General features: G+C 43.5%; 1 protein-coding gene, 1 long non-coding RNA gene and 1 other non-coding gene across 11 annotated transcripts in view; 2 read left to right on the forward strand and 1 right to left on the reverse strand.

The window, feature by feature from the left end:
• Positions 1 to 2230: 2230 nt before the first annotated feature.
• On the reverse strand, positions 2231 to 20281 carry LOC121677181. Its single transcript, XR_006020825.1, has 2 exons — positions 18912 to 20281; positions 2231 to 2489 (listed from the first exon to the last, which is right to left on the reverse strand). It is a non-coding gene; the product is annotated as an uncharacterized LOC121677181 (long non-coding RNA).
• On the forward strand, positions 15143 to 15309 carry LOC119815984. The gene has a single exon (XR_005285653.1). It is a non-coding gene; the product is annotated as a U1 spliceosomal RNA (small nuclear RNA).
• The window catches only part of LOC119814125 (ankyrin repeat and KH domain-containing protein 1), a 120859-nt gene continuing 115378 nt past the window's right edge, over positions 19653 to 25133 (forward strand). For 4 of the 9 annotated variants that reach the window (XM_038329483.1, XM_038329491.1, XM_038329484.1 and 1 more), the window contains exon 1: positions 19662 to 20080. In XM_038329483.1, coding sequence (XP_038185411.1) covers positions 19787 to 20080 — 294 coding nt within the window. In that variant the 5' untranslated portion in view covers positions 19662 to 19786. Of the gene's footprint in view, positions 20081 to 25133 lie in introns of all 9 variants that reach the window. The other 5 variants (XM_038329486.1, XM_038329487.1, XM_038329488.2 and 2 more) reach the window with 3 other exon arrangements.

Consider the following 25133-nt stretch of genomic DNA (forward strand, 5'->3'; position numbering starts at 1 on the left):
AATAAAGGCTATGCCTTTCTTTGCCCAGGAGCCTCCTCCCTGAGGGCTGGTAAGAACCGTGTTTTCTCCAGACAAGTGGAGGGTTCTCCTCTAGCCTTTCATTTTATTCACCCATGTAGCACTTCTGATTTATATCAATATAGAATAAACAAAACAATCCTAGCCCCTGATCTCAAGAAGCTTAAACTGGAGTGAGTGGGAGAGACAAAAACATGGACAACTTTTTTTGTTGTTGTTTTGCTTTTTTGAGACAGGGTTTCTTTGTGTAGCTTTGGAGCCTCTCCTAGAACTCACTCTGTAGACCAGGCTGATCTTGAACTCACAGAGATTCATTGCCTCTCTGCCTCCCAAGTGCTGGGACTAAAGGCATGCGCCACCACTGCCCGGCATCATGGGCAACTTTTAGCGGGAGAGGGCTGAATAAGGAAAGAAGCACAAGCCATGAGAGCAGAGAACCCTTGCACGGAGGTGGGGTACGAGGAAGAAAAGGTTTCTAGTCGAAAGTAGCCCATAATTTGGAATCTGAATAACTAGAAGTGAGCCAGGATAAGATGGAGGGAAAATATCCCACACAGAAGCCACGCCATGTGCATGAGCTGAGAAGCTGAACTTTCCTTATGGATGACAGGACACCTCTCCCTACCTCTACCTGTCCAAGAACCTCTATCACTTGAAATGGACTTTTTTCTTCTTTTTTAATTGAGAGGGTATTACTATATAACCTAGGCTGCCCTCCATTGTGATCCTTCTGCTATATCCTGAGTGTTGAGTTTACAGATGTGTGCCACCATGTCTGGTTCTGCATGTTTGGGGTGTGTGTAGGAGAGGCTAAACAGCCAAAGGACAATTCACTGGCTAAGTCAGAACAACATCTTCCAGGCTTTCCATATCCTTGTTCCTTGTCCTGCTGTGTCCCTGTGCACCTGCTTTGGGATCACTGTCTTCCCCAGTTCACAGGTGTTTATTCAGAAAGGCAGAGCACTGGTGGCCTTTGGCTTCGAGGCCAGATGTTGTTGGCTGGGGATCTGAAATAGTAACACAGGATCGAAAGGCAGCACACAAAGACTAGGTTACCTTTGGAGCTGGGGCCTGGGGTGGGAAGCAGCAGAAGCCGCTGGTTTGTTGCTGTTTAGAGAAAACAGACAAGCCAGAAGGACCAAAGCAGGCTCCAGTCACTCAGTCTTTACATAGTAAATGCACCTGAACACAAGTCCTATTTATTTGTTTATTTATTTATTTTGTTTTTGTTTTGTTTTGTTTTGTTTTGAGACAGAGTTTCTCTGTGTGGCCCTGCTAGCCTACTCTGTAGACCAGGCTGGCCAGGGTGAATTCCAGGCATCCAGAACTGGTACACAGAGAAACCTTGTCTTGAAAACACAAGCAGAAGTGAAAACAAGCCAAACAAAAAGATTTACTTTAATGACTAATATGTTAATTTTTTGTTTTGTTTTTGATTTTTCAAGACAGGGTTTCTCTGTGTAGCCTTGGTTGTCCTGGAACTCACTCTGCAGACCAGGTTGGCCTCAAACTCAGAGAACTGCCTGCCTCTGCCTCCTGAGTGCTGGGATTAAAGGCGTGTGCCAACACTGCCCAGAAGGACAATATGTTTATTAGACTGAATCATCCTACGGCATTTTACAACATACCTGTTACTTAATATCCACTGGACAGTTTCTCCATATACGTATCTACTCATTATTTTTATTATCTATTGTCTTAGCTGCTTTTCTCTTGCTGTGATAAAATACCATGACCAGAGCAACTTATGAAAGAAAAATTTAATTTGGGGCTTCCAGTTTCAGAGAGTTAGAGTTGCTCACTGTCACAGTGGGGAGCATGTCAGCAGGCAGGCATGGCACTGGAACAGTTGCTGAGAGCTCACATCTTCTTTCACAAGCACAGGGTAGAGAGAGAGATTCGGGAGAGATTCAGTGTTTTGAAACCTCAAGGGCCAACTCCAGTGACACACCAGCTCCAATAAAGCCACATCTCCTAATCCTTCCCAAACAGCTCCACCAGCTGTGGACCAAGTATTCAAATACATGAGCCCATGGGCTATTCTCATTCAAACCACCATATCTGAATATGACAAATAATTTTATAAGTTGAAAAAAAGAAGAAAGAGTATACAAAATGCTTTCTGTGAGTACAAGAATTTCTGTACTATAAATAACTAGAAGTGGAATTAAAGAATGGTTAAGAGTATGAAAACGCCATAATAAACCCATCATTTGTATATAAACTTAAGAATATTTAAACTTGAAGAGTACATATGTTTTTTAGGGACTGGAGAGATGGTTCAGCAATTAAGACTCTTGCAGTTCTTCCAGAGGACCTGAGTATGACGACCAGCTTCCACACAGCAGCTTCCACACGGCAGCTTCCACACGGCAGCTTCCACACGGCAACTATAACCATTCTAACTCCAGTTCCCGGGGATCCAGCGCCCTCTTCTAGCCTTCTTGAGCACCAGGCATGCACAAAGTGCCCTGAAATACATGCAGGCAAAACACTCATACACATAAAATAAAGTAAATCTTGAAAAATACTTTGTGGATAATTAAAAAAAAAGAATGATGAGTCAGGTGTGGTAATGTATGCCTGAAATACCAGCACTGGAGATGATGAAGAGGGAGGATTACAAGTTTGAAGTAAGCCTAGGCCATAGGGTAGGTTCATGGCTAGCCTTGGCTACATAACAAGACTGCCTCAAAATACCAAAACCAAAGAAGAGCAACTAATAGCCGGGCGGTGGTGGTGCACGCCTTTAATCCCAGCACTCGGGAGGCAGAGGCAGGCGGATCTCTGTGAGTTCGAGACCAGCCTGGTCTACAAGAGCTAGTTCCAGGACAGGCTTCAAAGCCACAGAGAAACCCTGTCTCAAAAAAAAAAAAAACCAAAAAAAAACCAAAAAAAAAAAAAAAAAAGAGCAACTAATAACAATGAAGGAGATGGGGATTAGCTCAATGGTAGAGCTCTTGCTTAGAGAAAATATGATCCCCAGACACTCCTGCCCTTCTCAAATAGAGTAGCAATGAAGAGAACACCTTTAGGTTAAAAATAAGATATTTTAAACTGGGTCATAGGTACAAATCTGTAATTCCAGAACTCAGAAGGCAGTGGCAGGAGAATTCTGAGTTCAACTACATAGTACATTTAAGGCTAGCTTGGACTGAATAAGACCCTGTTTCAAACACAGCTCTCCCCTCACAAAGGGCTGGTGCCACCAAACCTCCTCTCTAGATCTCATTTCAACCTCTGAGTCTGGGTGCTAGAGCTGGACATATTGGTGAAGGAGCTGCCTAGGAAGCCAGGTCAGCCACTACAGGGCCAGGGGAAGGCATGTTGTGTGTAGAAGCAGACCTAAATAGGCACCCCAGGAGTTCAAAGACCTGGTTCTCATCCTAATGATGTCATAGACTTCTCGGGTCCTTGATGAAGGGCTTTGCCTGAGTCTCAGCTTTCTTTCATGGAAACAAAGATGGTTGGTTGGGTAGATAATTTCCAATTAAGATATGGGAAACTGTCACAGGGATGAGTGTGGCCTCCCCCAAGGGTGCAGATGATGTTCTCCAGCAGGTGGTGAGGTTTATCTTTGCTGGTGCAGTGTTGTAAGCCTTTTATCCCAGCACTTGGAAGGCAGAGGCAGGAGGATTTCTGTGAGCCAAAGGCCAGCGTGGTTCACATAGCAAGCTCTAGGACAGCCATGACTATACAGAGAGATCCTGTCTCAAAACAAAAACAAAATAATCCCCAAATAAATAAATAAAAAAAATCAACAAATAATTACAAACATCAAACCAAACCAACCAAACAAACAAAAGACAAAGCCCTCAAAATGGCTAGCAAGATGCTTGCCATACCCAAATTTAATCCACTGAACCTACATGGTAAAATGAGAGAATCAAACCCTTTGATACCCACATTCATGTTGTGGCATACACACACACACACACACACACACACACACACACACACACACTATAAATAAATGTAACAAGATAAAAAAAAAAGGCAGCCCATTGGTTGCTCTTTCAGATCCAGGGAGTGACACTTTCTTCTGTCCTTGGAGGTTACCAGGCACAGTGCTGCATAGACATACTTGCAGGCAAAGCACCCATACACATTAAAAACCAAAACCAAATCAAACCCCTGCTGTAAGCTAAGCAGGTAATTGTGCTTGCCACTGAGCAGTTGACCCCTTATAGTGGAAAGAAAACAACAATGCCCCAAATTTGTCCTCTGACTTCCAAATACCTGTTGTGGAACACATGTACCCACCTATCACCAAATGTAAATTTAATATTTTTCCTTCATCTTTTAAAAATTTTTCTTTATGTTTGTGTGTTGATGTGGCACTTGTGTGGTGTCTGCAGAGGCCAGAAAACAGTGTTAGAATCCCTGGAGCTCAAGTTACAGGCGGTCGTGAGCCACCAACATGGGACATAGACTTAGGGTCCTCTGGAAGCTCTGAAAGCAAGTGAACGTAACTGCTGAGCCACTTCCAGCCTCCTTGCCAGCCTTTGAAAGGTGTTTGTTTGCTTCTTTGTTTTTAGTGAAAAAAAACTAAGCACTATCACAAGGATATAGGCAGATTTACAGAACTGAGACTTGAATGTTAGACAAACACTCTACCACGGAACTATAGCCTCAGACCATATACATACATACATACATTACATACATATATACAAGCTGGGTGTGGTGGCGCATGTCTTTACCCTCAGCATTGAGGAGGCAGAGGCAAGGGGATCTCTGAGTTTGAGGCCAGCTTGCCTGGTCTACAAAGCAAGTTTCAAGACAACTAGGGCTATTACACAGAGAAATCCTGCCAAGGGGGCAGGGAAAAAAAGACAAGGTCACATTGTTACAGCCTAAATTGGTCTCAAACTCTCAATTGAAGACTGGTACTAGTGTAGGTTCCATGGTGTAATGGTGAGTGCTCTGGACTCTGAAGACTGGTGCGAGTTCAAGGCCAGTGAAAAGTCTTTCTCAAAAAAAAAAAAAAAAACCACACATGCATGTACTAAGGTGTTTGTACACACATGTGTACATACATCATGTTTTTAGGGGAGATATCTGAGGTTAGTGTTGGCTTCATACTGCACAGCTCTAGGAATGAACCAGTCTGATTACGGGCAGCTAGGGAATCAAGAAAAGACAGACACAGACCCAGAACACAAGAAAAGATGGGTTTGTGTGGACTGGGCTTCCTGATGGAGAAACTGCAGCATCTCAGAAGCTCAGTGTGTTTATTATACGGAGTTGAATGTGGAGGCAGGGTTACTACATACAGATAAACAAGAAGATAAGGAGGCAAATGTTCATGGAATACAGCTGGATCAAGGAGATGGGTTTAGCTAATCTCCATAGCATCAATCTCTGTAGGGGAACAGTCTTCAAGCCATAAAATATCTGGAAAAAGCTACAGTGAACCCACTAGGAAGGCTTTGCCATTTCTCTGAGCCTCACCCCAGGATGGCAGGTAGAAGGCTTTGACATTTCCCCCTGAGTCTGAGGCTGTCTATGTCACAACACACACTCACTTAGTACTTCACACACTTAGGACTTCCTCCACTCCCCACATATTTAGCCATTCAAACCAGGCCAAATGATCTTAGACATAAGCTACCATTTTCTGTCAATAAAACAGGGCCAAGAGCATGGATTTTTAGTCCTGTGTGCTGCAAAAAATTAATTACTGCTTATAACACTGTTTGAAATCTATAGATGAAAGACCTATGCTGTATATAGAGTTATTAGGGCCTCCTAAGGTCCAGGGAAACCCTTCATATCAACCATTTAAGACCTTGTCTCCAGTCTGAACCTGTGGAAGAATCGTTCTCAAACTTTTGTGGGCATTAAAATCCAGGGTTACCATGTGAATCCCTGGCCTCTTCTGTGGTTCTTATTTCCTTAGAGGTTTTAAATACTAAGTTTTGTGTTTTTAATGTCCTTTTGTCCAGTGCCTCATACTTCTTAATACTTGAGATCTTTTTCTTTGCAAAAGGATCTGAGAGTTTAATTGTATATGCTGGTTAAGTTTTGTCAATATGATATAAACAAGACATATCTGGGAAGAGGGAATATATATATTTGAGGCAGAGTGTCTTTGTGTGGCTCTGACTGTCCTGGAAGTGACTCTATAGACCAGGCTGGCCTCGAACTCAGAGGTTCACCTGATTCTGCTTCCCAAGTGCTGGTATTAAAGATGTGCACCACTATACCACTAGGGTTAGAAGAAGGAATCTTTTTTTTTTTTGATTTATTAAAAATTTCCGCCTTCTCCCATCCCCCCATTTTCCTCCCACTCCCCCCACAAGAGGGAATCTTAATTGAGCAAATGCCTCCATAAGATTGGACTGTAGGCAAGTGTGTGAGAGTATTGTCTTGATTAATGACTGATGTCACCGTGGATGGTGCCATCCCTGGGCAGTCCCGTGATGTATGAGAAAGCAGGCTGAGTAGGCCAGGAAGAGCAAACCAGTAAGCAGCACACTCCTCTGTGATGTTTCAGGTCTTGCCTCCAGGTTCCCACTTTCAGTCACAGCACTGACTTCCCTCAGTGATAGACTAGCTATTATCTGTTTTTCTTGTTATTGCTAGTGAGCTTAAATGATATCTTATTGTGGTTTTTATTTTAATTTCCATGATACTTGATGATGAAGATCTTTTAATGCTTCTAAGCCATTTATGTATCTTCTTTGGACAAATGTTCCTCCCCCCCCCCTTTTTTTGTTTTGTTTTTCTAGATGTGGTTTCTCTGTGTAACTGTGTAACAGCTCTGGTTATCCTAGAACTCTCTTTGTAGACCAGGCTGGCCTCACAGAGATCCGCTTGCTTCTGCCTTCTGAGTGCTGGGATTAAAGGTGTGCACTACCACTCCTGGTTCCTTTGCCTTTTTTTTGACACACACACACACACACACACACACACACACACACACACAGAGAGAGAGAGAGAGAGAGAGAGAGAGAGAGAGAGAGAGAGAGAGAGAGAGAGAGAGAGAGAGAGAGAGAGAGAGAGAGAGCGCCAGACAGAGAATCCATATTCCAGAATGGACTTGAACTCTCAAGCAGAGGTCGGCCTTAACTTCTGATCCTTACCTGCATCTCCCCAGGGCTAGGACTACAGTCGTCTGCCACCACACCTACTTTTCACAGTGCCAGGGATGGAATCTAGGCTTGTGCATGTTAAGTATGTGTTATGAGCTAAATTTCTAAACTCAAGATATTCTTAGTAACATTTGTTTTTCTTTCTTAAGAGCCTAATGAGGAAGAATATAGAATACTGGTAAATTTGGTACTAATGCTTTAAATAATTGTGCTAAGGTACCAGCAGGTAAGTACCCCCCACTCCAAGACAGGATTTTGCTGTGTAGCCTTGGCTATCTTGGAACTTGCTCTGTAGACCAGGCTGGCCTTGAACTCAGAGATCTGCCTGCCTCTGCCTCCCGAGTACTGGGATTAAAGATGTGCAGTATCAATATTATTAATAATAATATTATTATTTAATAATAATATAATTTAAAAAGATTTTTATTTATGTGTGTTTGTACACCAGGTATACCGTGTACATGTGGATGCCCTTGGAGGCCAGAAGAGAGCATTGGATACCCTGGAAATGTGTTAATTGTGGTTGTGATGTGGGTGCTGGAAACCAAACTTGGGTCCTTTGAAAGAGCATGCATTGCTCTTAATCACTGAGCCACCTCTGCAGTGCCCCTGGGCTACATATTTTAGGGTGATGACATCAGTGATTTTAGAGGTTACTACAAAACTGTCACGTTTTACAAACAAATTCAACCATGCATATACAAGTAAAGAGCTGTCTTTTAAAAAACTGAAATAGGAAGTGGTAGATTAGAACTTCAAGTCTAGCCTGGGTTACATGAGACCTTTCTAGCACAATAGCATAGATTTTCTTAGTGATTTCTTTTTTTCTTTTAGGCAAGTATATATAGAATCAGGCAATATTTTAGCTCTATCACGAGTTATTTACCATTTTCTCAGTGATGAACAAATAAGGTTTTAATGAATATTCATGTACACACATACACATACACCTTGTTATTTTTTTCAACATCTCTCCCCCAGAATTAAATAGGCTTGCTAAAGAAAAGGCATATGCATAAAAAATTCTGGAGTGGGGCTGGAGAGATGACTCAGTGGTGGTGGTGGGTATAAGAGCACTGGCTGGCCAGGTGATGGAGGCACATGCCTTTAATCCCAGCAATCAGGAGGTAGAGGCAGGTACATCTCTGTGAATTCAAGCCCAGCCTGGTGTACAGAGCTAGTTCCAGGCCAGGCTCCAAAGCTACAGAGAAACCCTGTCTCGAAAAACTGAAAAAGAAAAGAAGGGAAAGAGCACTGGCTGTTCTTCCAAAGGATGTAGGTTTGCTCTCCAGCACCCACAGTGTCATCCGCATCTATAACTTTTGTTTCGAGGGATTTGATGCCCTTGTCTTGCCACTGTGGGTACTGAATTCACATGGTACATGCAGGTTAAAATATATATATATATATATATATAATAAAAATAAATATAAAAACAAACAAACAAACAAAACAAAATAAAAAAGATCACTACCATGACAAAAAAAAAAAAAAGCCCCCAAGCATGGACCAGTGAAATGGGACCACTTTGCAAGCCTAAGGTCCTGAGTTCAACCCCTGAACTTACATTAAAAAGAATAATAAAAAATAAAATAAAAAAACTGGATGCGGTAGCACATATCCATAATCCCAATGGCAGAAACAAGAGGGACCATGGATCAATACCATAGAAAAGAACTGACTTTCCATAGGCACACCTGCATACACACACACACACACACACACGGACGCACACACAATCTCTCTCTCTCTCTCTCAAATAAAGTCACCTTTACGGTGATCTTACTAAAGGCTCTATCCCTCTGCTCTAGTCTTGTGGCACATGAGAAGGCACCAGAGAACTTGAGGCCAATTATTGGACATGAGATTACGAGGCTCCAAGTAGTGGTCTAACCAGTTTTGTTTGAAATATTTCTGAAAAGAAAAGAAAAAAAAATGAAAGAAAAAGGGAAAATAAAAAAGACTCGAAAACAAAAGAAAAAAAAAAGAAAAAAAAAAAAAGAAATATTTCTGAGTTTTTTTGTCATTCTCCAGAATTCCCAACATTCACAAGAAATGCTAGGGGTATCGGGCAGTATTGCTGTTTTCTTTGGACTCTCTAGAGTGGCTCAATCGATTAAAAACTGCCGACTTATGAGCAGAAGTTTAGAGAGGTCACCGGCAAGCCTGCTCTCTTCTCAGACATGTTTTCTATAGAACTTTGTAATAGTGAAGTTATTCTCTTTAATTAGCAAACCTTTATATCTAAATCACTTATAAAGTCCAATATTGCTGTTTTCTTTCCTGGTGCCACTACTGTTGACAACACAGGGTTTAAGAAAGGCTTCTACACGAAAAGTCCCAAAGGAATCCTGACTTTTCTGGAGCTTCTACCAGACTCATGGCTCAAACTGGCTTTCTGTACACATGCTCTTGAGGCTGCAGGAGACAACGTGCCATTTCTTTAATGAAGAACACCTGGTAGGTGGCAGTGTCACTTTGCCCTGCGGGTGAACGCCTTGCTGCGTCTCCTGATTTATGGGCCTGCCTTGATGAGTGAGGGGTGTGGCAAACTGAGTTAAGTTCAAACACTGCAGAAGAGTTTCAGAGATCAGCCTGCAGAATGACTCAGGCCTCACCTGTAAGTTAAAATTGCTCTTCAAATTGGAGTCCTGGGCCTGCACCTTTCCCCACTTTGGTAAGCGCGTCTAAGTCTCACAGAAAACAATGTGACATGTAAGATCCTGTATGTTATCTTAGAGATTTTCCCAGGAGATACCGACACTAATGCCCAGTGCTCCTGCTACTGTATTAAAAAGGGAAACGTGAAAGAAGGCAAGATGGCTCAGAGTGTAAAAGTACTTACCACAAAGTGCCCTTCACACCAGACACACACACAACAATATCATAGAGGTGTGAACTGTGTGTGATTGTCAACACTGGTATTATTGGTGCACGGAGGCAGGAAGTTAATGAGTTCAAGGCCAGCCTCAGCTATATGTTGAGTCTGAGAACAATCTAGGGTATATGAGACCCTGTCTCAAAAACAAAAGCCACATAGGGTGGTCTATGCCCTTGATGCCAGTACTTGAGAAGCAGAGACAGGTAGACATCTGTGAGTTTGAGGCCAGCCTGGTCTACATAGCGAGTTCTAGATCAGTCAAGGATACATAGAGAAGCCCTGTCTCAAAAAAGAAAACAAACCCAAAACTCTTCAACTATTGAATTCAAGCAAGGCTACACCGCAAGACCCTGTCTCAAAAATAGTTTTAAAAAAGTAATAGGATTATGAATCCTATCATTCATAATTCCCAGAGGATTCCCAGGAGTCTTTCTGACTCAAAAGTGCTGACTGACTAACTGCCAGGCCACACTAACCTGTGAAATGAGTGGGTTCTTGTGTTGGGGTTGTTGTCTAACAGCTCCCTCATCAACAAAGCCTTCATACACGAGAACCCAAGCTTCCACTGACCTGGGAACTTTAAAGACTAGCAGGACATGGCACTAGCTAAAAAGAGCTTCTAAAGAAAGCTGGTGTGGCTGCCTAAACTGTAGTGTGTAGCGTGTAAGAGTACATGTGAAAGGTACAAAGTGGCTACTTGAGGCAGAATCAGAAGTCTGGACTTCCTATTGATTGTTGGCACTCAGAACGTTTTTCCCAATGAGCATGTACAAATGTAGATTGAGCTGCGTTTCGGTACAGTTGCTGATGCACAATCCTCACTTCCATGTTTGGTTTTTCCTTTACTATGTACCCATGTGGGAGAAATACCATAGAACTGCTACAGTTTTCATCTTTCATTGCAAAGATGCATCTTCCAGGGAAGGCAATACCCAAAGTATACTTTCCAAGGGCTCACAGGGGAGAAGTGCTTAATCACCATTCTGCCCTTTGGTATCTTTTTGAAACATGTTTCTAGTTACTGTAAAGGCACTGACTGTGTGTGTTTCTTTTCAGCAGTTTCTCAGGAGTTCTAGATTTGGCATGGGTTAAGTGTTCCTCTAAAGGATGAACCAGTCATCTACATCTTCACCTGAAAAATGACTGTTCCTAGCCCATGCATGGTGGTGCACACCCAAGATCTCAGCACTTGGGAGGTCAATGCAAGAGAATTCCCTTGAGTTTAAGCCTAGAGTGAAACCATATCTCAAAAAACCAAGTAAAAGAAGTACAAACAAACAAACAAGCACCCCTGCCCACTGCCAAGTATTCCATTTGACTAACTCTTCATTTTATATGTATAGTGATTTTTTTTAAGAGTCTCATGTAGCCCAGGCTGGCCTTGAACATGCTATGGAGTCAAGGATGATCTTGAACTTCTGGTTCCTGCCTTCCCTTCCAAGTAATAGGATTACAACCATTGGAACCATACCTGGTTTGATGAGATGCTGGGGTTCAAACTCAGGACCTTGTGCATGCTAGGCTGGTACTCTACCAATTGAGCTATATTCTCAGCCCTCCTATAGTGATCTTTTCCTTAATATCTTTACTGAATCTTCTGATTACCCAGAGTAATGTATTACTTACAGATAAGTTGAAAATACAACTAAATAGGGGCTGGAGAGATGGCTCAATGGTTAAGAGCACTGACTGCTCTTCCAGAGGACCCTGGTTCAGTTCCCAGCACCCACATGGCAATGCACAACTGTCTGTAACTCCACTTCCCTGGTATCTGACACCTTCACACCAATGTACATAAAGTTAAAATAGTTATTTAGAAATAGGAAATACAACTAAATAAAAGCCACTTACCATCTTGGGTCAGCAAGATGGCTCAGTGGATAAAGAGGCTTTATGATGACCTGAGTTTAACCTCTAGCTGGCGTCACATGGTGAAAGGAGAGAATCTACTCCCTCAAGCTGTTCTCTCCCTGCCACATACACCCCTGGCAATGAACATACCCATTCACTCACACATAGAAAAGGCAGAACCAAAGAGGGGCTGGCAAGATGGCTCAGTTGTTGAGAACACTTGCTGCTCTAGAAGAGACCCAAATTCAGTTCCCAGCACCCACATCAGGTGGCTCACAATCATCTGTAACTCTAGCTCCAGGGACTCTGACACATCCTTCTGGCCTCCATATGTATACATGTGCTCATACACACACATGCGCGCGCACACACACACCAGAACTTAATACTTATCATTCATAGGGTCATAATCTACCTCTATCTGGTACATGTAAACTTTATTTTGTTTTATTTTGAGATAGGGTCTTATGTAGCCTAGGCCTCCAACTCATTTTGTAGCCATGCATTAGGATAAAGGTATGTACAGCCACACCCATTTTTTTTATTTAAGGATCTCACTCGTCTGGAACTTGGTATGTCAATCAGGTTGGTTTAAACATGTGGTGCTGGGACTGGGACTATAGTGCAACATGCAGGGGCTCACCTGAGAGCCTGGAATGGTTTGGAAGTCACTCTGCAGCCCAGGCTGACCTCAAGATCCAGTGATTCTCCTGCCTGTACCACTCCAGTTTGGAGATTACAAGTGTGTTCCACCATTTGTAATGCTGCTTCATTAATTGATTAGTTTCTTCTTTGTTCTTTTCAGGCAAGATCTTTTGTAGCCTAGGTTGGCCTTGAACTTGCTTGCCAGGTTTGCCTTATCTCTTGATCCACCTCTTCTTATCTCCCCAGTGCTGAGATTATAGGTGAGCACTACCCTGCTGAGTTTCATTAACTAAAAAAAAAAAAAAATGGTGATGGGAAGCTGGAGAGATGTCTCAATGCCCATGACAGGCAACTCACAACTGTCTGTGATCCCAGCTCCAGATCTAACATCTAGTCTCTGACACACCCCTACCCCAGCACTGAGGTTACAGACACACTTTAAAAAAAAAAAGATTTTAGGGCTGGAGAGATGGCTCAGCGGTTAAGGGCATTGCCTGCTCTTCCAGAGGTCCTGAGTTCAATTCCTGGCAACCACATGGTGGCTCACAACCATCTGTAATGAGGTCTGGTGCCCTCTTCTGACCTACAGGCATACACGCAGACAGAATATTGTATACATTATATATATATAAAAGATTTTATTTTTAATTATGTGCATGTGTGTGCCTGCAGATGGGTATGTGCATCTGAATGCAGGGCATGCAGAAGTCAGAAGTGGGTATCAGAACCCTTGAAGCTTGAGTTACAGGAAGCTGTGAGGAACTCAACATGGTGCTAGGAACTGAACCCCAGTCCTCTGTAAGAAAAATACATACTCCTGACCACTGAGCCATCTCTCCATTCCCCCGTCTTAGTTAGGATTTCTATTGACACCGTGACTGTGGCAATTCTTATAATGGAAAACATTTAACTGGGCTAGCTTACAGTTCAGAGGCTTAGTCCATTATTATCATGGCAGGTGTCACGCAGGCAGACATGGTGCTCGAGAAGGAGCTGAGAGTTCTGTATCTTGATCCACAGGCAGCAGCAGAAGACTGTGTGTCACACTTGGTGTAGCTTAAATATATGATACCTCAAAGCCTGCCCCCACAGTGACACACTTCTTCCAACAAGATCACACCTACTCCAACAAGGCCACACCTCCTAATAGTGCCGCTCCCTATGGGCCAAGCATTCAAAGAAAGCCGAAGTAAACCAATAAATTTGTTTCACTTTGAGCATGTCATAAAATCTTTATAATTCTGTTCTGAAGGCAAACTAGGGAGGTAGCTCAGTGGATAAAGTACTTGCTTGTAGAAACACGAGGACCTGAGTTCACATCATAAAAAACAGGTATTGGACACATGAGTCTATGTGTACCATACCCATCCAAACCACCACACCCCTTTCTAAATTTTATTCTTACTTAGATGTATATCAGTTTGTGTGCAGGTGTCCAAGGGGGCTAGAGAGAAAGGTGTTGCATCCCTGGGAGCTGGACTTACAGACGGTAGTGAGCTGCACGATGTGAGTGCCAAGAACCAAACTCAGGTCCTCTGCAAGAGCCACAGAAGCACTGTCGTTCTCTTGTTCTCTCTATCTCTCAATATCAAGACAGGGTCTCACTATATAGCTCTTGTTTGGCCTGAAACTCACTATGCAGACCAGGCTGGCCTCAAACTCATAGAGATCCGCCTGCCTCTGCCTCCCAAGTGCTGGGATTAAAGATATGCACCACTATGCCTGACCTAAAAACCTTTGATTTATTTCCTTGCTGAGCATGAGTTCTTTGTCTGTTTGTATGTATGTACACGCACCACATGTGTGCCTGCTGCTCAAGGTCAGAAGAAGGGGTCAGATCTCCTGGAACTGGAATTATTACTTTTGGGTGGTTGTTTCTTCTTTGTTTGCTTTTTATGTTTTTGTTTTGAGACAGGATTTCTCTGTATAGTCCTGGCTATTCTGGAACTTGCTCTGCAGACCAGGCTGGCTTTGAACTCAAGAGATCTGCCTGCCTCTGCTTCCCTGGAACTAAAGGCATGTGCCACCACGCCCTGCTTATGGATGGTTGTAAACCATCATATGGGTCCCAGGTCCTCTGCAAGCGCAACAAGTTCTCTTAACTGCTGAGCCATCCCCACAGAAACAACAGAAGTTCTCAACCACTGAAGCATTTCTTCAGCCCCAATACCTGGTTTTTATGATCTGAACTCAGGTCCTCGTGTTTCTATAAGCAAGTACTTTATCCACTGAGTTGCCTCTCCAGTTCACCTTCAGAACAGAATTATAAAGATTTAATGACTTCATCAAAGTGAAACAAATTTATTGGTTTACTTCAGCCTTCTCTGTATAGAATGGAATGAACTATGATAGACTGGTATGCAGAAATTCACTGTTTTGAGAAAATTCAGGTTCCATGGGAAAGAATTACATGTATGGGCTGGAAAGATGGTTCAATGGCTAAAGCAGTTGCTGTTCTTCCAGAGGACCTGAGTTCAATTCTAAGCACTCAAATCAGGAGGCTCACAACTGCCTGTAGCTCCAGGGAGATCCGACACCTCTCTAAGGACTCCTACTTAGATGCATATAACTAAAAATAATGAAAATAAACCTTTAAAAACTACTTGTAGTCAAAGTCCCCATATTTATTATTTTTTTTTGTCAAACTCATATACATAGCTGGTGAGGGAGACACTATGATTAAGAAAATGGTTTTCCTGGGGCAAATTTTATCCATTGCTTTCTGACATGCTGAATGCTGACCTCTGCAATTTCTTCAAATGTGAGAAACTCAGAGGCACAATTTGAGTTGGGGGAGAATTTGCTCAATGTCTTGTTTTTTTCCTTAATAATAATAACAGTAATAATAAGAATAGCAACAATAACAACAACAACCCAGCAGGACTGAAGAGATGGCTTGGGGGATAAGAGCATCTACTGCTTTTGAAGAAGACCAGAGTTCAGTTTCCAGTACAAGACTGAGTGGTTTACAGGGTCTATAACTCCAGCTACAGGGGATCCAACTTCTCTGGCCTCTGGGGTCACCTGCACTGAAATGCACATACCTAAACAAGTAAACATAAACATAATTAAAAACAAAACAAATCTTAAAAACCCATCATATTATGAGGAATGAGCCTCTATTAAGTTTTAAGAATTCTTCTATTAGCCGGGCAGTGAAAGCGCATGCCTTTAATCTAAGCATTTAGGAGGCAGAGGCAGGTGGATTTCTGAGTTCGAGGTCAGCTTAGTCTACAAAGTGAGTTCTAGGACAGCCAGGGCTACACAGAGAAACCCTGTATCAAAAAATGAAAAAAAAAACAAAACTTCTATTAAATTTAAGAATTCACTTTTTTTCAGATAGTGGCATATGCCATCCCAGCACTCAGTAGGCAAAGGCCAGACCCTGTTCCACTCCCCCAGCCCCCAAAACTACAAACAAAACCTCTGAAGCTGTAGAGTTTTCCCCCTTTCTTTGTCTGTCTAAAAGAAGGTAACAAAGAAATGCACACTTGGAAACATTATTAATACACTGTATATTACTGGGGATGTAGATCAGGAGTAGACCTCACTTAGTATACATGAAGCCCTGTGTGAGCTCCTCAAAACACAACACATGAGGACAATCACAGTACAGTAAGTATGCTTGTTAGTTTTCTGTGGGGTAGTTTTTATTCCAATGCTCATTTCTTACAAATATTGCCTGACTATGACAGGGTCATGCCGTGTAGCTCATTTGGCCTTGAATTCTCAGTTCTCCTGCCTCAGTTTCCTGAATGGTGGAATTACAGGTGCGGGCCAGTATACCCAACTCAACAAACACACACGCATACACACATGTTTAATTTGGGCAACAGAATTCTAGCCAATAACAACAAATATGCCAGGTGGCACGACATTTATTCCTACTACTTTGAAGACAGAAACAGAAGGAGCTCTGTGAACTTGATGCCAGCCTGGTAAATTGAGTTTCAGGTCAGTCATAGCTACATAATAAAAACAAACCAACCAAAGTAAAATAAAAATCCAGCCAGGCACAGGACGTGAGAGAGGGAAGATGACAATTCAAGGGTAGTCTCCTCTGTGTTGAAACTTTGTAGCCAGCCTAGGCTACGCAAGACCCTACTTCATAAAATAAAAATCAGGAGCAGGGGAGATGGCTCACTGAGTAAAAATACGCACAAGTCTGGAAACCCGAGTTAGATCCCTGGCAATTCTGTAAGGGTGAAATGAGAAAACCCACTCCAGCAAGTTCTTCTTCGACCTCTACAAAATAGCACTGTGGAACATGCAAACACACACACAATATAAAAAAGATTAAAAAAAAAAAAAAGGCCTGGAGCAATAGCTTGGTGGTTAAGAGCACTGGTTGTTTTTACAGAGGAACTGGGGTCTGAGTCCTAGAACCCACATGGCAGCTCACAGCCATCTGTAATTCCAGTTCTTCTGGCCTCTGTGGGTCCCAGGCACACATGTGGTACACAGACATACATGTAGACAAACACGTATACATATAAATTTTAAAAAAAATAAATAAAAGCACAGAACTGTAGTTATATAGAATAGTCAATCATTCTGAACCACATAGCAGTCACCAAAGTCTAGGAGACTTAGAGTTCCATAGTGATAAACCACCGACTGACAGGTGTGTCAGGCAAAGGGTTAGGGGAAACAATGGTTATTGCTCTATCATATTGACCATGCTCTATGGGCTAGATGCTAGGCACTGAATCAACAAGTATGGAGTTCTCACAAGGATGGAGGAACTGAAAATACCCAGTTTTCCGTTTCCTCTCTTTAAGATTCATTAGTTTGTTTAAATACTCTAATGTATTTATTTGAGTTGCATCAGACATTATTTCTGTACCTATGGTAGCAATGAGAAATAGTTCCTTTGTAATGTTGCACCAGTCAATACCTGTTTTTGCCTAAGGACGTATCCAAACCAATTCTGGATAAGCCAGCTTTGAAGTGGGTTGGGCAGTGCTAATTTTTTTTTTTCTTTTCTGCTTAGTTGCTTAGTTTGGGCTGTGAGCTAGTCACACATGCCTTGAAAACAAGGTAAGATGCAGGCTAAGTAAAATTGTATATGTTATCTGGGCACGCCTTTAATCACAGCACTTGGGAGGTAGAGGCTAGGGGATCTCTCTGAGTTCCAGGTAAGCCTGGTCTACAAAGTGAGTTCCAGGACACCCAAGGTTACACAGAGAAACCTTGTCTTGAAAAACCAAACCAACCAAAGTTACATAAAATAAAATTTCTCCCATTTTCTACCACTCACTATCTAGAAATGTCAAAATGAGCAATTACGAAGTCTAAGAAGTTAAAAAAAATGCTTGGCAGAACCAAGTGTTGGTATTACAAGCATGCATGCTTGATGATGCCCAAAATCCCACTATATTTTTGATGTTTTGGTGAGCTTGGCTTTTAACAGCACAACCATCTCTCCAGACCATTGATATTCTTATATAGAATAATAAATAATAATGAAGGGGTGAAATACCAAATATTGCAAATCGAGATAGATACAATTCTTTATAAGAGCTTTAACGAGAAGATGACAAGTCTTCTTTTCAGCTAATGTGCACAGACATAATTGTACAATAAATAAAGGCACAGAGCTGTAGTTATATGGAACAGTCAATCATTCTATTGTACAGATACTGTATTGTGTAATTAGCAGAATAAAAGGACATTTGTCATACAAACTTCACCGAATTCCTTTGTGATTTTTAACTTAAAAAGTTTTAATTTTAATTACTGAGGAACCACAACACTTTTAACTTTTTTTTTTAATTGATAAAAGGAGGAAGGGGGTTTGAGAGGGAGGGGAAGGGAAATCATTAGAGACGGGTGACCTCCTTGGTCAGAAATTTTGTTAGAAGTGGTTTAGCTGGCAGAACCCAGAATGGGCAGCGGGCTCCTGAAGAAAGGGAGGACTAAGAAAAACAAATCTTCCTATAAGTTGGCCACTCTGCTGAGCTCAGTGCGCTTTAATTCATAACCACCCGCTGGGGAGGGTGCTCACGTTCCCATTTTACAGAGAGTAACATCAAACGCTCCGAGGACACCCAAACAAGTAAGTGGCGGCCGCGGACCAGAAATAGCCCGCGAGCACGCCCTCCTCTCCGCGTCCAGCCTTGCGGTCGGATTCCACGCACCGGTCCTCTTCCTCCGCCGGACAGTTCTCGGGACTGAGGGATGGCGCTGTCCAGCCCGCGGCCGCCATCCCGCCCGAAGGCTGTCGAGCCCGTCCACCCCCTGACGCGCGCGCGGGCGGGCGGGTCCCGAAGCCTCGGGGCGGCCATCCCGAGCGGCTCCCGGGTTGCTTAACCTCCGCGCGCTGGCTCCAGCTTGGACCGGCCCGGCCAGCGAAGAGCCGCTCCCTGTTCCCGGCTCCCTCCCCAGCAGCCGGAGGCCAAAGGGTTAAGTAGCCTCACCTGTCCCAGAGGCGGAGCCTGCCGCGGTGACTGACGTCGCGGGCCTCCAACCGGGAAATGGCAGGAAGACGGGGCTTCGCGGAGACTGACTGCTTCTTTCCGCCAATCCCCGCGCAGCCACTTCCGGCCGTAGCCGCGGCGCCCGCGGGAGAGCGACAGGTGGGAGCTACTTTGTTACCTCGACGCCTCCTGCACCGTGGACGCACAAGACTCTCCAAGCCAAGGGTTAGGTTTACTTCGTGTTTTGTTAATTCTTGCGGGGTTTCACTTCAGCCCTCCTCTTAACGAGCGGTGGAAATTCCCCAGCCCTTTCCCGTCACCTCAGATGGGGGCGGGACGAACAAGATCCCCGCAGGCCAATTGTACCACGCGACGTCCCGTGACAAAATGACCGACAGTCCCTGGCGCCAATTGAGTTCCCCATTGTTAGGGTTCCTCCTGAGTGACCGCCGGGCCAACTAATCCGCTCTAAGGTCGTGAGTCGCTAGTCACGGAGGCCGGCCAATGGGCAGAGGCGAAGACCGGAAGTCTGCGCGGGAGGCGGAGGAGGCGGGCGTTCACAACCGCCTAGGCCTGCGCGGGTCAACGCAGCTTGGCGGCCGAGAGCCAGCTAGCAGCGCGTGACGGCGAGCGTGAGCGACAGCTCGCTGTGGCCAATGGTTCGCGGGCGCCTGGGAGTCGCGACCAGTGATGAGTCGCAGGGGCGGGAGGCAGCAGGTTAGGCAGTGAGAAGTTAGTGGCGCTGCTGGGACGGGGTGGGGGGGCACGGAGACGCTTCTTCCTCCTGCTGCTCCTCACCTTCCTGGGATCCGCCGCGGCGGTGGCCGCGAGTGACTCGGCGGCGGCGGCGGCGTCCCCGGCTCCGCGTGCGAACCATGCTGACGGACAGCGGGGGTGGCGGCACCTCCTTCGAGGAGGATTTGGACTCCGTAGCTCCGCGATCCGCCCCAGCTGGGGCCTCGGAGCCTCCTCCGCCGGGAGGGGTCGGGCTGGGAATCCGCACCGTGAGGCTCTTTGGGGAGGCTGGGCCCGCGCAGGGAGTCGGTGGTGGCGGCGGCGGCGGCGCAGGCGGAGGGGACGCGGCGCTGGATTTCAAGTTGGCGGCTGCCGTGCTGAGGACGGGCGGCGGCGGCGGCGCTTCTGGGAGCGACGAGGACGAGGTGTCCGAGGTATAGCTTCAGGACCCTTGTCTCTAACATCGCGTGCGGGAACCGGGCGATTCTTTGGGCCGACAGCCGGCGGCTCCGCTCTCCCGCCCCCCCGGGTGCAGTGTTGGCTGACAGCGGTCGCCTGCACGGCGGCGGTGGCAGCGGGCGCGGGCCTAGCGAGCGCTCTTGCTTGCTCTCCGGCGCGCGTCTGGAGCGGGACGGGTTCCCGTCAGCGCCTGTCGACCCACAATAGGGGAGTTCTTGGCTCGGCGAGCTTCGCGCGGGAACCCGGACTCCGCACGCTGCCTCCCGCCCACCCCGGGTTGGAGATGGGGGAGGGCGGGGTCTTTGGAGCCCGAGTCCCTGCCCTTGGTACTGAGGGAGCCGGAGAAACTGACGGGCGGACGCGGCCAGCTCAGGGAGCCCTCCTGCTGGCCCTCTGCCTTCCCTGGTGCTTTGCCTATGCATTTAAGTAGAGCGCTTCTTCTTTTCTCTGTAGTTTGAAGCAGGTGAGTATTAAGTTCTCAGCTTTCACGCTGAAAAGGAGTCACGTGACTGGCTCTTGGACGTTTTGTGAAGTTAGGCAGGAAAAGGAAGTTTCATGACATCTGAGTTTTGGGATAGCTGGATAGTCGAACGCTGAGGTTTTCAGCCTGGGAGAAGGTGAGGTATCCTACAGACATCTTTTCTTGTGAAGAAAATAAGTTGAGCTTTCATTTCTTTTAGCACATGTGTATATTCCCGTGTGCTCATTTCAGTTGAGAGCAGCTTAGGATTGTAGATACTGTCTTTGGTCTCTTGGGGGGAAAGGTGACAGACGCATAGTTGTAGCTATTTGCACTCTTAATCGCATGCGTATACATGTGTAAGTTACTCTTTTCTTTGGCGGTGGTCAGGAGAGTGCTGTACTGTGATGTTTTAAGTGCTCAGAATTATTACTTTTTTAAAATTTTGACTATGATTTATTGGATGTTTTAATTTAGCCTGTGAGTTGGTATGTAAACTGGGTCGGCTGAACTTTATGTGATCCTTCTCCTGCCTGTGACTCCTTAGTGCTGAATTACAGGTGTGCACCACCATGCCTAGCGAAGTATTTCTTTGTTGGGCCTCTGTTATGCCTGGTTCATTCCTTGTGACTTTAACCTCTGGTCCTGGTGTTAAAGTACAGGAATTTCTGTGTACCATAATCCTGGCTTGTGCATTTGAGAGGAATAAGGAGAAATTACTGCAAAGTACAGTTAAACACTGTTATTCCTAGGTCTGAACAGGAGTTTATTTGAACTCAACATTTTACTTTGGGAAAAAAAGCTATGTATGTTATCCATCCATATTTTTGAATTTCACTGTAAGGAAATAAATTCTAAGTCAAGATGAGAGAAGAATTTTGCTTGGGTAGTCGGTCATTGGGAGAGTCTGTAGTAGCTCCCTTGATTTTGGGTTTGTGGAAGGCTTTATCCATTCAGTCAAACTTGAGCTGAACTTAGAACACATGTATGTTTAGCTAGGAAATAAAAGTGGTGAGTAACTTTAGATTCTAAAGTTTTGTTTCATTTTTCTTTGTAACTTGAAAGGGAGACTGAAAAGGTTGGTTTTGTTCTAAATGTTACAGGAGGGTAGTCTCCTTGATTTGGGGGGCCACTTTAACATAATTGGTATGAATGAGATTAGAGGTTACTGATTTGCTTTTTAATGAATAGTGTTTAAATTTCTTAACAGATAAAAGTGCTAGTGAACTTCCAAGTCAAATTCCTGTCTCTGTTTGTTTCTGTCACACACACATACAAACACACATTTCATACAATGTGTTAAAGCTATGGGTAAAATCTATACATTTTCACCACTTTTTTTTTTTGAGGTAAGGTCGGTCTCTCTCTTTGTCTCTGTTTCATATTTTTGAGGCAGGGTCTTACTGTGGAGCTCTGGCCGGCCTGGAACTGGCTTTGTAGACAGGTTGGCCTTGAATTCATAGAGGTCAGCCTGCTTCTGCCTTCCAAGTACTAGGATTGAGTGTATGTGCTGCCATGCCTAGCTTCATACTTAAAAATAAAATTTGGTCTATATGTAATAGTGTTTTGCCTATATGGTGTGAACCACATGAGTGCCTGGTGGCCAAGGAGTACAGAAGAGGGTGTCATGTCCCCTGAAACTGGAGTTACAGCTGTTGGTGAGCCACCATGTGGGTGCTGGGAATTGAACTGAGCAGTCAGTGCTCTTAACCACTGAGCCATCTTTTTCCGTCTCAGAACACCTATTTTTTGTTGGTTTTTTTTTTTTTTTTTTTTTGGTTCAAGACAGGGTTTCTCTGTAGCAGCCTGGCTGTTCTGGAACTCGCTTTGTAGACCAGACTGGACTCAAACTTGCTGAGATCCACCTGCCTCTGCTTCCCAAATGCTGGGATTAAAGGTGTGCGCCACCATGCCTGGCCAGAACACCTATTCTTATTCTCCTGTTTACTTATATATGCTGTACCCCCCCCCCCCAAATGCTTTGGATATGAGTGTATATTCAGATCTTTTTCTCTGTTTGGGCAGGGTTATACATTGTAACCCAGGCTGGACTTGTGTGTGTGCTAGGCAGTCTTCTGTCTGTTCCTCCATTATGTCTGATTGGCTGGCTGGCCTTCCTTCTTTTCTTTTTTTTCTTTTCTTTTCTTTTTTTTTTTTTAAACCAACATCAACAACAGAAAGAAAAAAAAAACTTTAGTTTTGGAATGTAATCCTCTGAGTTTACAGAGCATTTTTGGGGAGATAGGGTGGGGTTCAATGTACATATAGATTCTTAGTCTTATGAAAAGGAAAGCTATTTTTGTGGTTTTTCTTTTCTTTCAGAAAAGAAATTCCTGAAATATTTCATACCAGTAGTAAGTGTTGCAGGTTATATAGTCTGTTTTTGTGAATGAAATGAACTGTTTGCTTAAGAAAGTTATTTACCTTTTCTAAAAGTTTTCTCTTTCATGAGCTATCTTATCTTGTTACTTTGAAAAGGATAACATAATATTCTTAGAAAATTACTAACCTATGAAGTATTTGATGAATAATAATAAAATCCTAATTTTCATATTTCCTAAATTATTTTAGAGACAATGAATTAGTTGTTACATAGTTGGAAGTGGAGATTGTCTTCTTCCTAATTTGGTGCAGAACGTAAGAAATGAGAAATAAAAGACCCAGTACTGTCTTTGCTGGTTACATTGAAAGGTCCTGTAGTTTGAGGAGCGGATCTAGGACTATTACTATTAGTAAATTTTTCTTTTTTTCTCCTAATCTTATTTATTATTACTACGATTATCCTGTGTGCATACATAAATGCATGTGTGTGCAATAATATTCCTGTGGATGTTGTAGGCAATTTGTGGAAGTCAGTTCTCTCTACTGAGGTGGTTGAGCTGATGTGCTTGTTTGCAGCTGCTGAGCCATCTCACCAGCCTCCATACAATTTTTTTAAAATACAAAAATTATATTATCTTAATGAATACCATCATTCAGTTATTTATTTGTTTAGTGGCGCTGGGGATTAAACCCAGGGCCTTGCATATACTAATAGTATTCGCTAACTACACCCCTAGCATCTCTTTGTAAGATTTGAAATAGGGGCTTACTAAATTGCTCAGGCTAACTTTGAACTTGCTCTTTAGTAGGATTAAACCTTTTGTTTTGTTTTTTTGTTTTTGTTTTTTCTTCTCTCTTTTTGTTTTTTGTTTGTTTGTTTTGCTTTGTTTTTTGAGATAGTCTCACTGTGAAGCCCTGGCTGTCCTGAATGTCCTAAAACTCATGGAGATCCACCTACCTCTGCTTTCCAAGTGCTGGGATTCCCAAGTGCCTATGCCACCACAATGGACTTAAAACTTTTAATACTTCTGCTTCAGCCTCAGTATTAAAAGGTCAATGCCACCAGATCCAACTATTATGCATGGTTTTAAATATTGAGAATATCTGTTTTGTATTTCTTCAGGGTTATTGAATCTCTTTCTTCTCCACATAAATCCTTGACTAGAGGAGTCAGAACTTGCATTTGATAATAGAAATCAGGTTAAAAATTCAGTGAGTTGGGAGAATGAGTCAGAAGAATCAGGAGCTAAAGGCCAACCCCAGTTTCATAGCAGGGCTAGCCTGAGCTACAGCTACATGAGAACCTGTCTAAACAAAACCCATATAAGTCAATTTAAATTATCTTTTAAAGATTTACTTTTATTTATATGTACATGTGTGTCTGTATGCTAAATTTGTGGTTCTTTTAGAATCCCTAGAACTGGAAGGCAGTTGTAAGCAGTTCAGTGTGGATTCTAGGATCTGAATTCAAGTCCTCTCTAAAAGTAGTCCATGCTCTTAACCACTAATTAAGCCATCTCTTCTTACAAACCAGTTTATTTTTTTAACATTATTTTATGTTCATGAGTGTTTTGTTTGTATGTATCTGTGTGGAATGTCCAACAGAAGCCAGATGAGGACATTGGAACTCGTTGGGAGTTACTACAGACAGCTTTGAGCCACCATATAGATTCTGGGAATTCAACCTAGATCCTCTGGAAGAGCAGCCATTCTTAACCACTGAACCATTTTTCCAGCTCACAAGCCATTTTTTGTTTGTTTGGTTTTTTTTGAGACAGGTCTCACTATGTAGCTTTGACTATTCTGGTACTCACTTTGTGAACTGGCCTCAGACTCACAGAGACCCGTCTGCCTCTGCCTCCTACTGCTGGGATCAAAGGCGTGCATCATCATGCCCAATTACAAACCAGTCTTTGAATGTAATTTTAGAGTGATACCTCTCCCCTTTTAACGGGTTCGAAGAAAAAATTCCTAAGCAAAGGACTTTTTAGATTGATGATTTTTAAGTTATCTCTCATAAGAGTATGCATATATTATATTTGAATAATTTGTGGCAGCTTTTAAAATTATAAAAATGGTGTACATACACATAACCTTTAATACCAGGCAGACATTTCTGAGTTCAAAGTCAGCCTGGTCTATATACTATATATTGAGTTTCTGACCAACCAGGGCTACACAGTGAAAGAAAAAAGAAACTATGGGGGGATTATTATGGGGCTTAAGGTGTAGCTCAGTGGTAGAGT

Source organism: Arvicola amphibius, chromosome 5 (genome assembly GCF_903992535.2).
Source record: "Arvicola amphibius chromosome 5, mArvAmp1.2, whole genome shotgun sequence".
Taxonomy (NCBI): Eukaryota; Metazoa; Chordata; class Mammalia; order Rodentia; family Cricetidae; genus Arvicola; species Arvicola amphibius.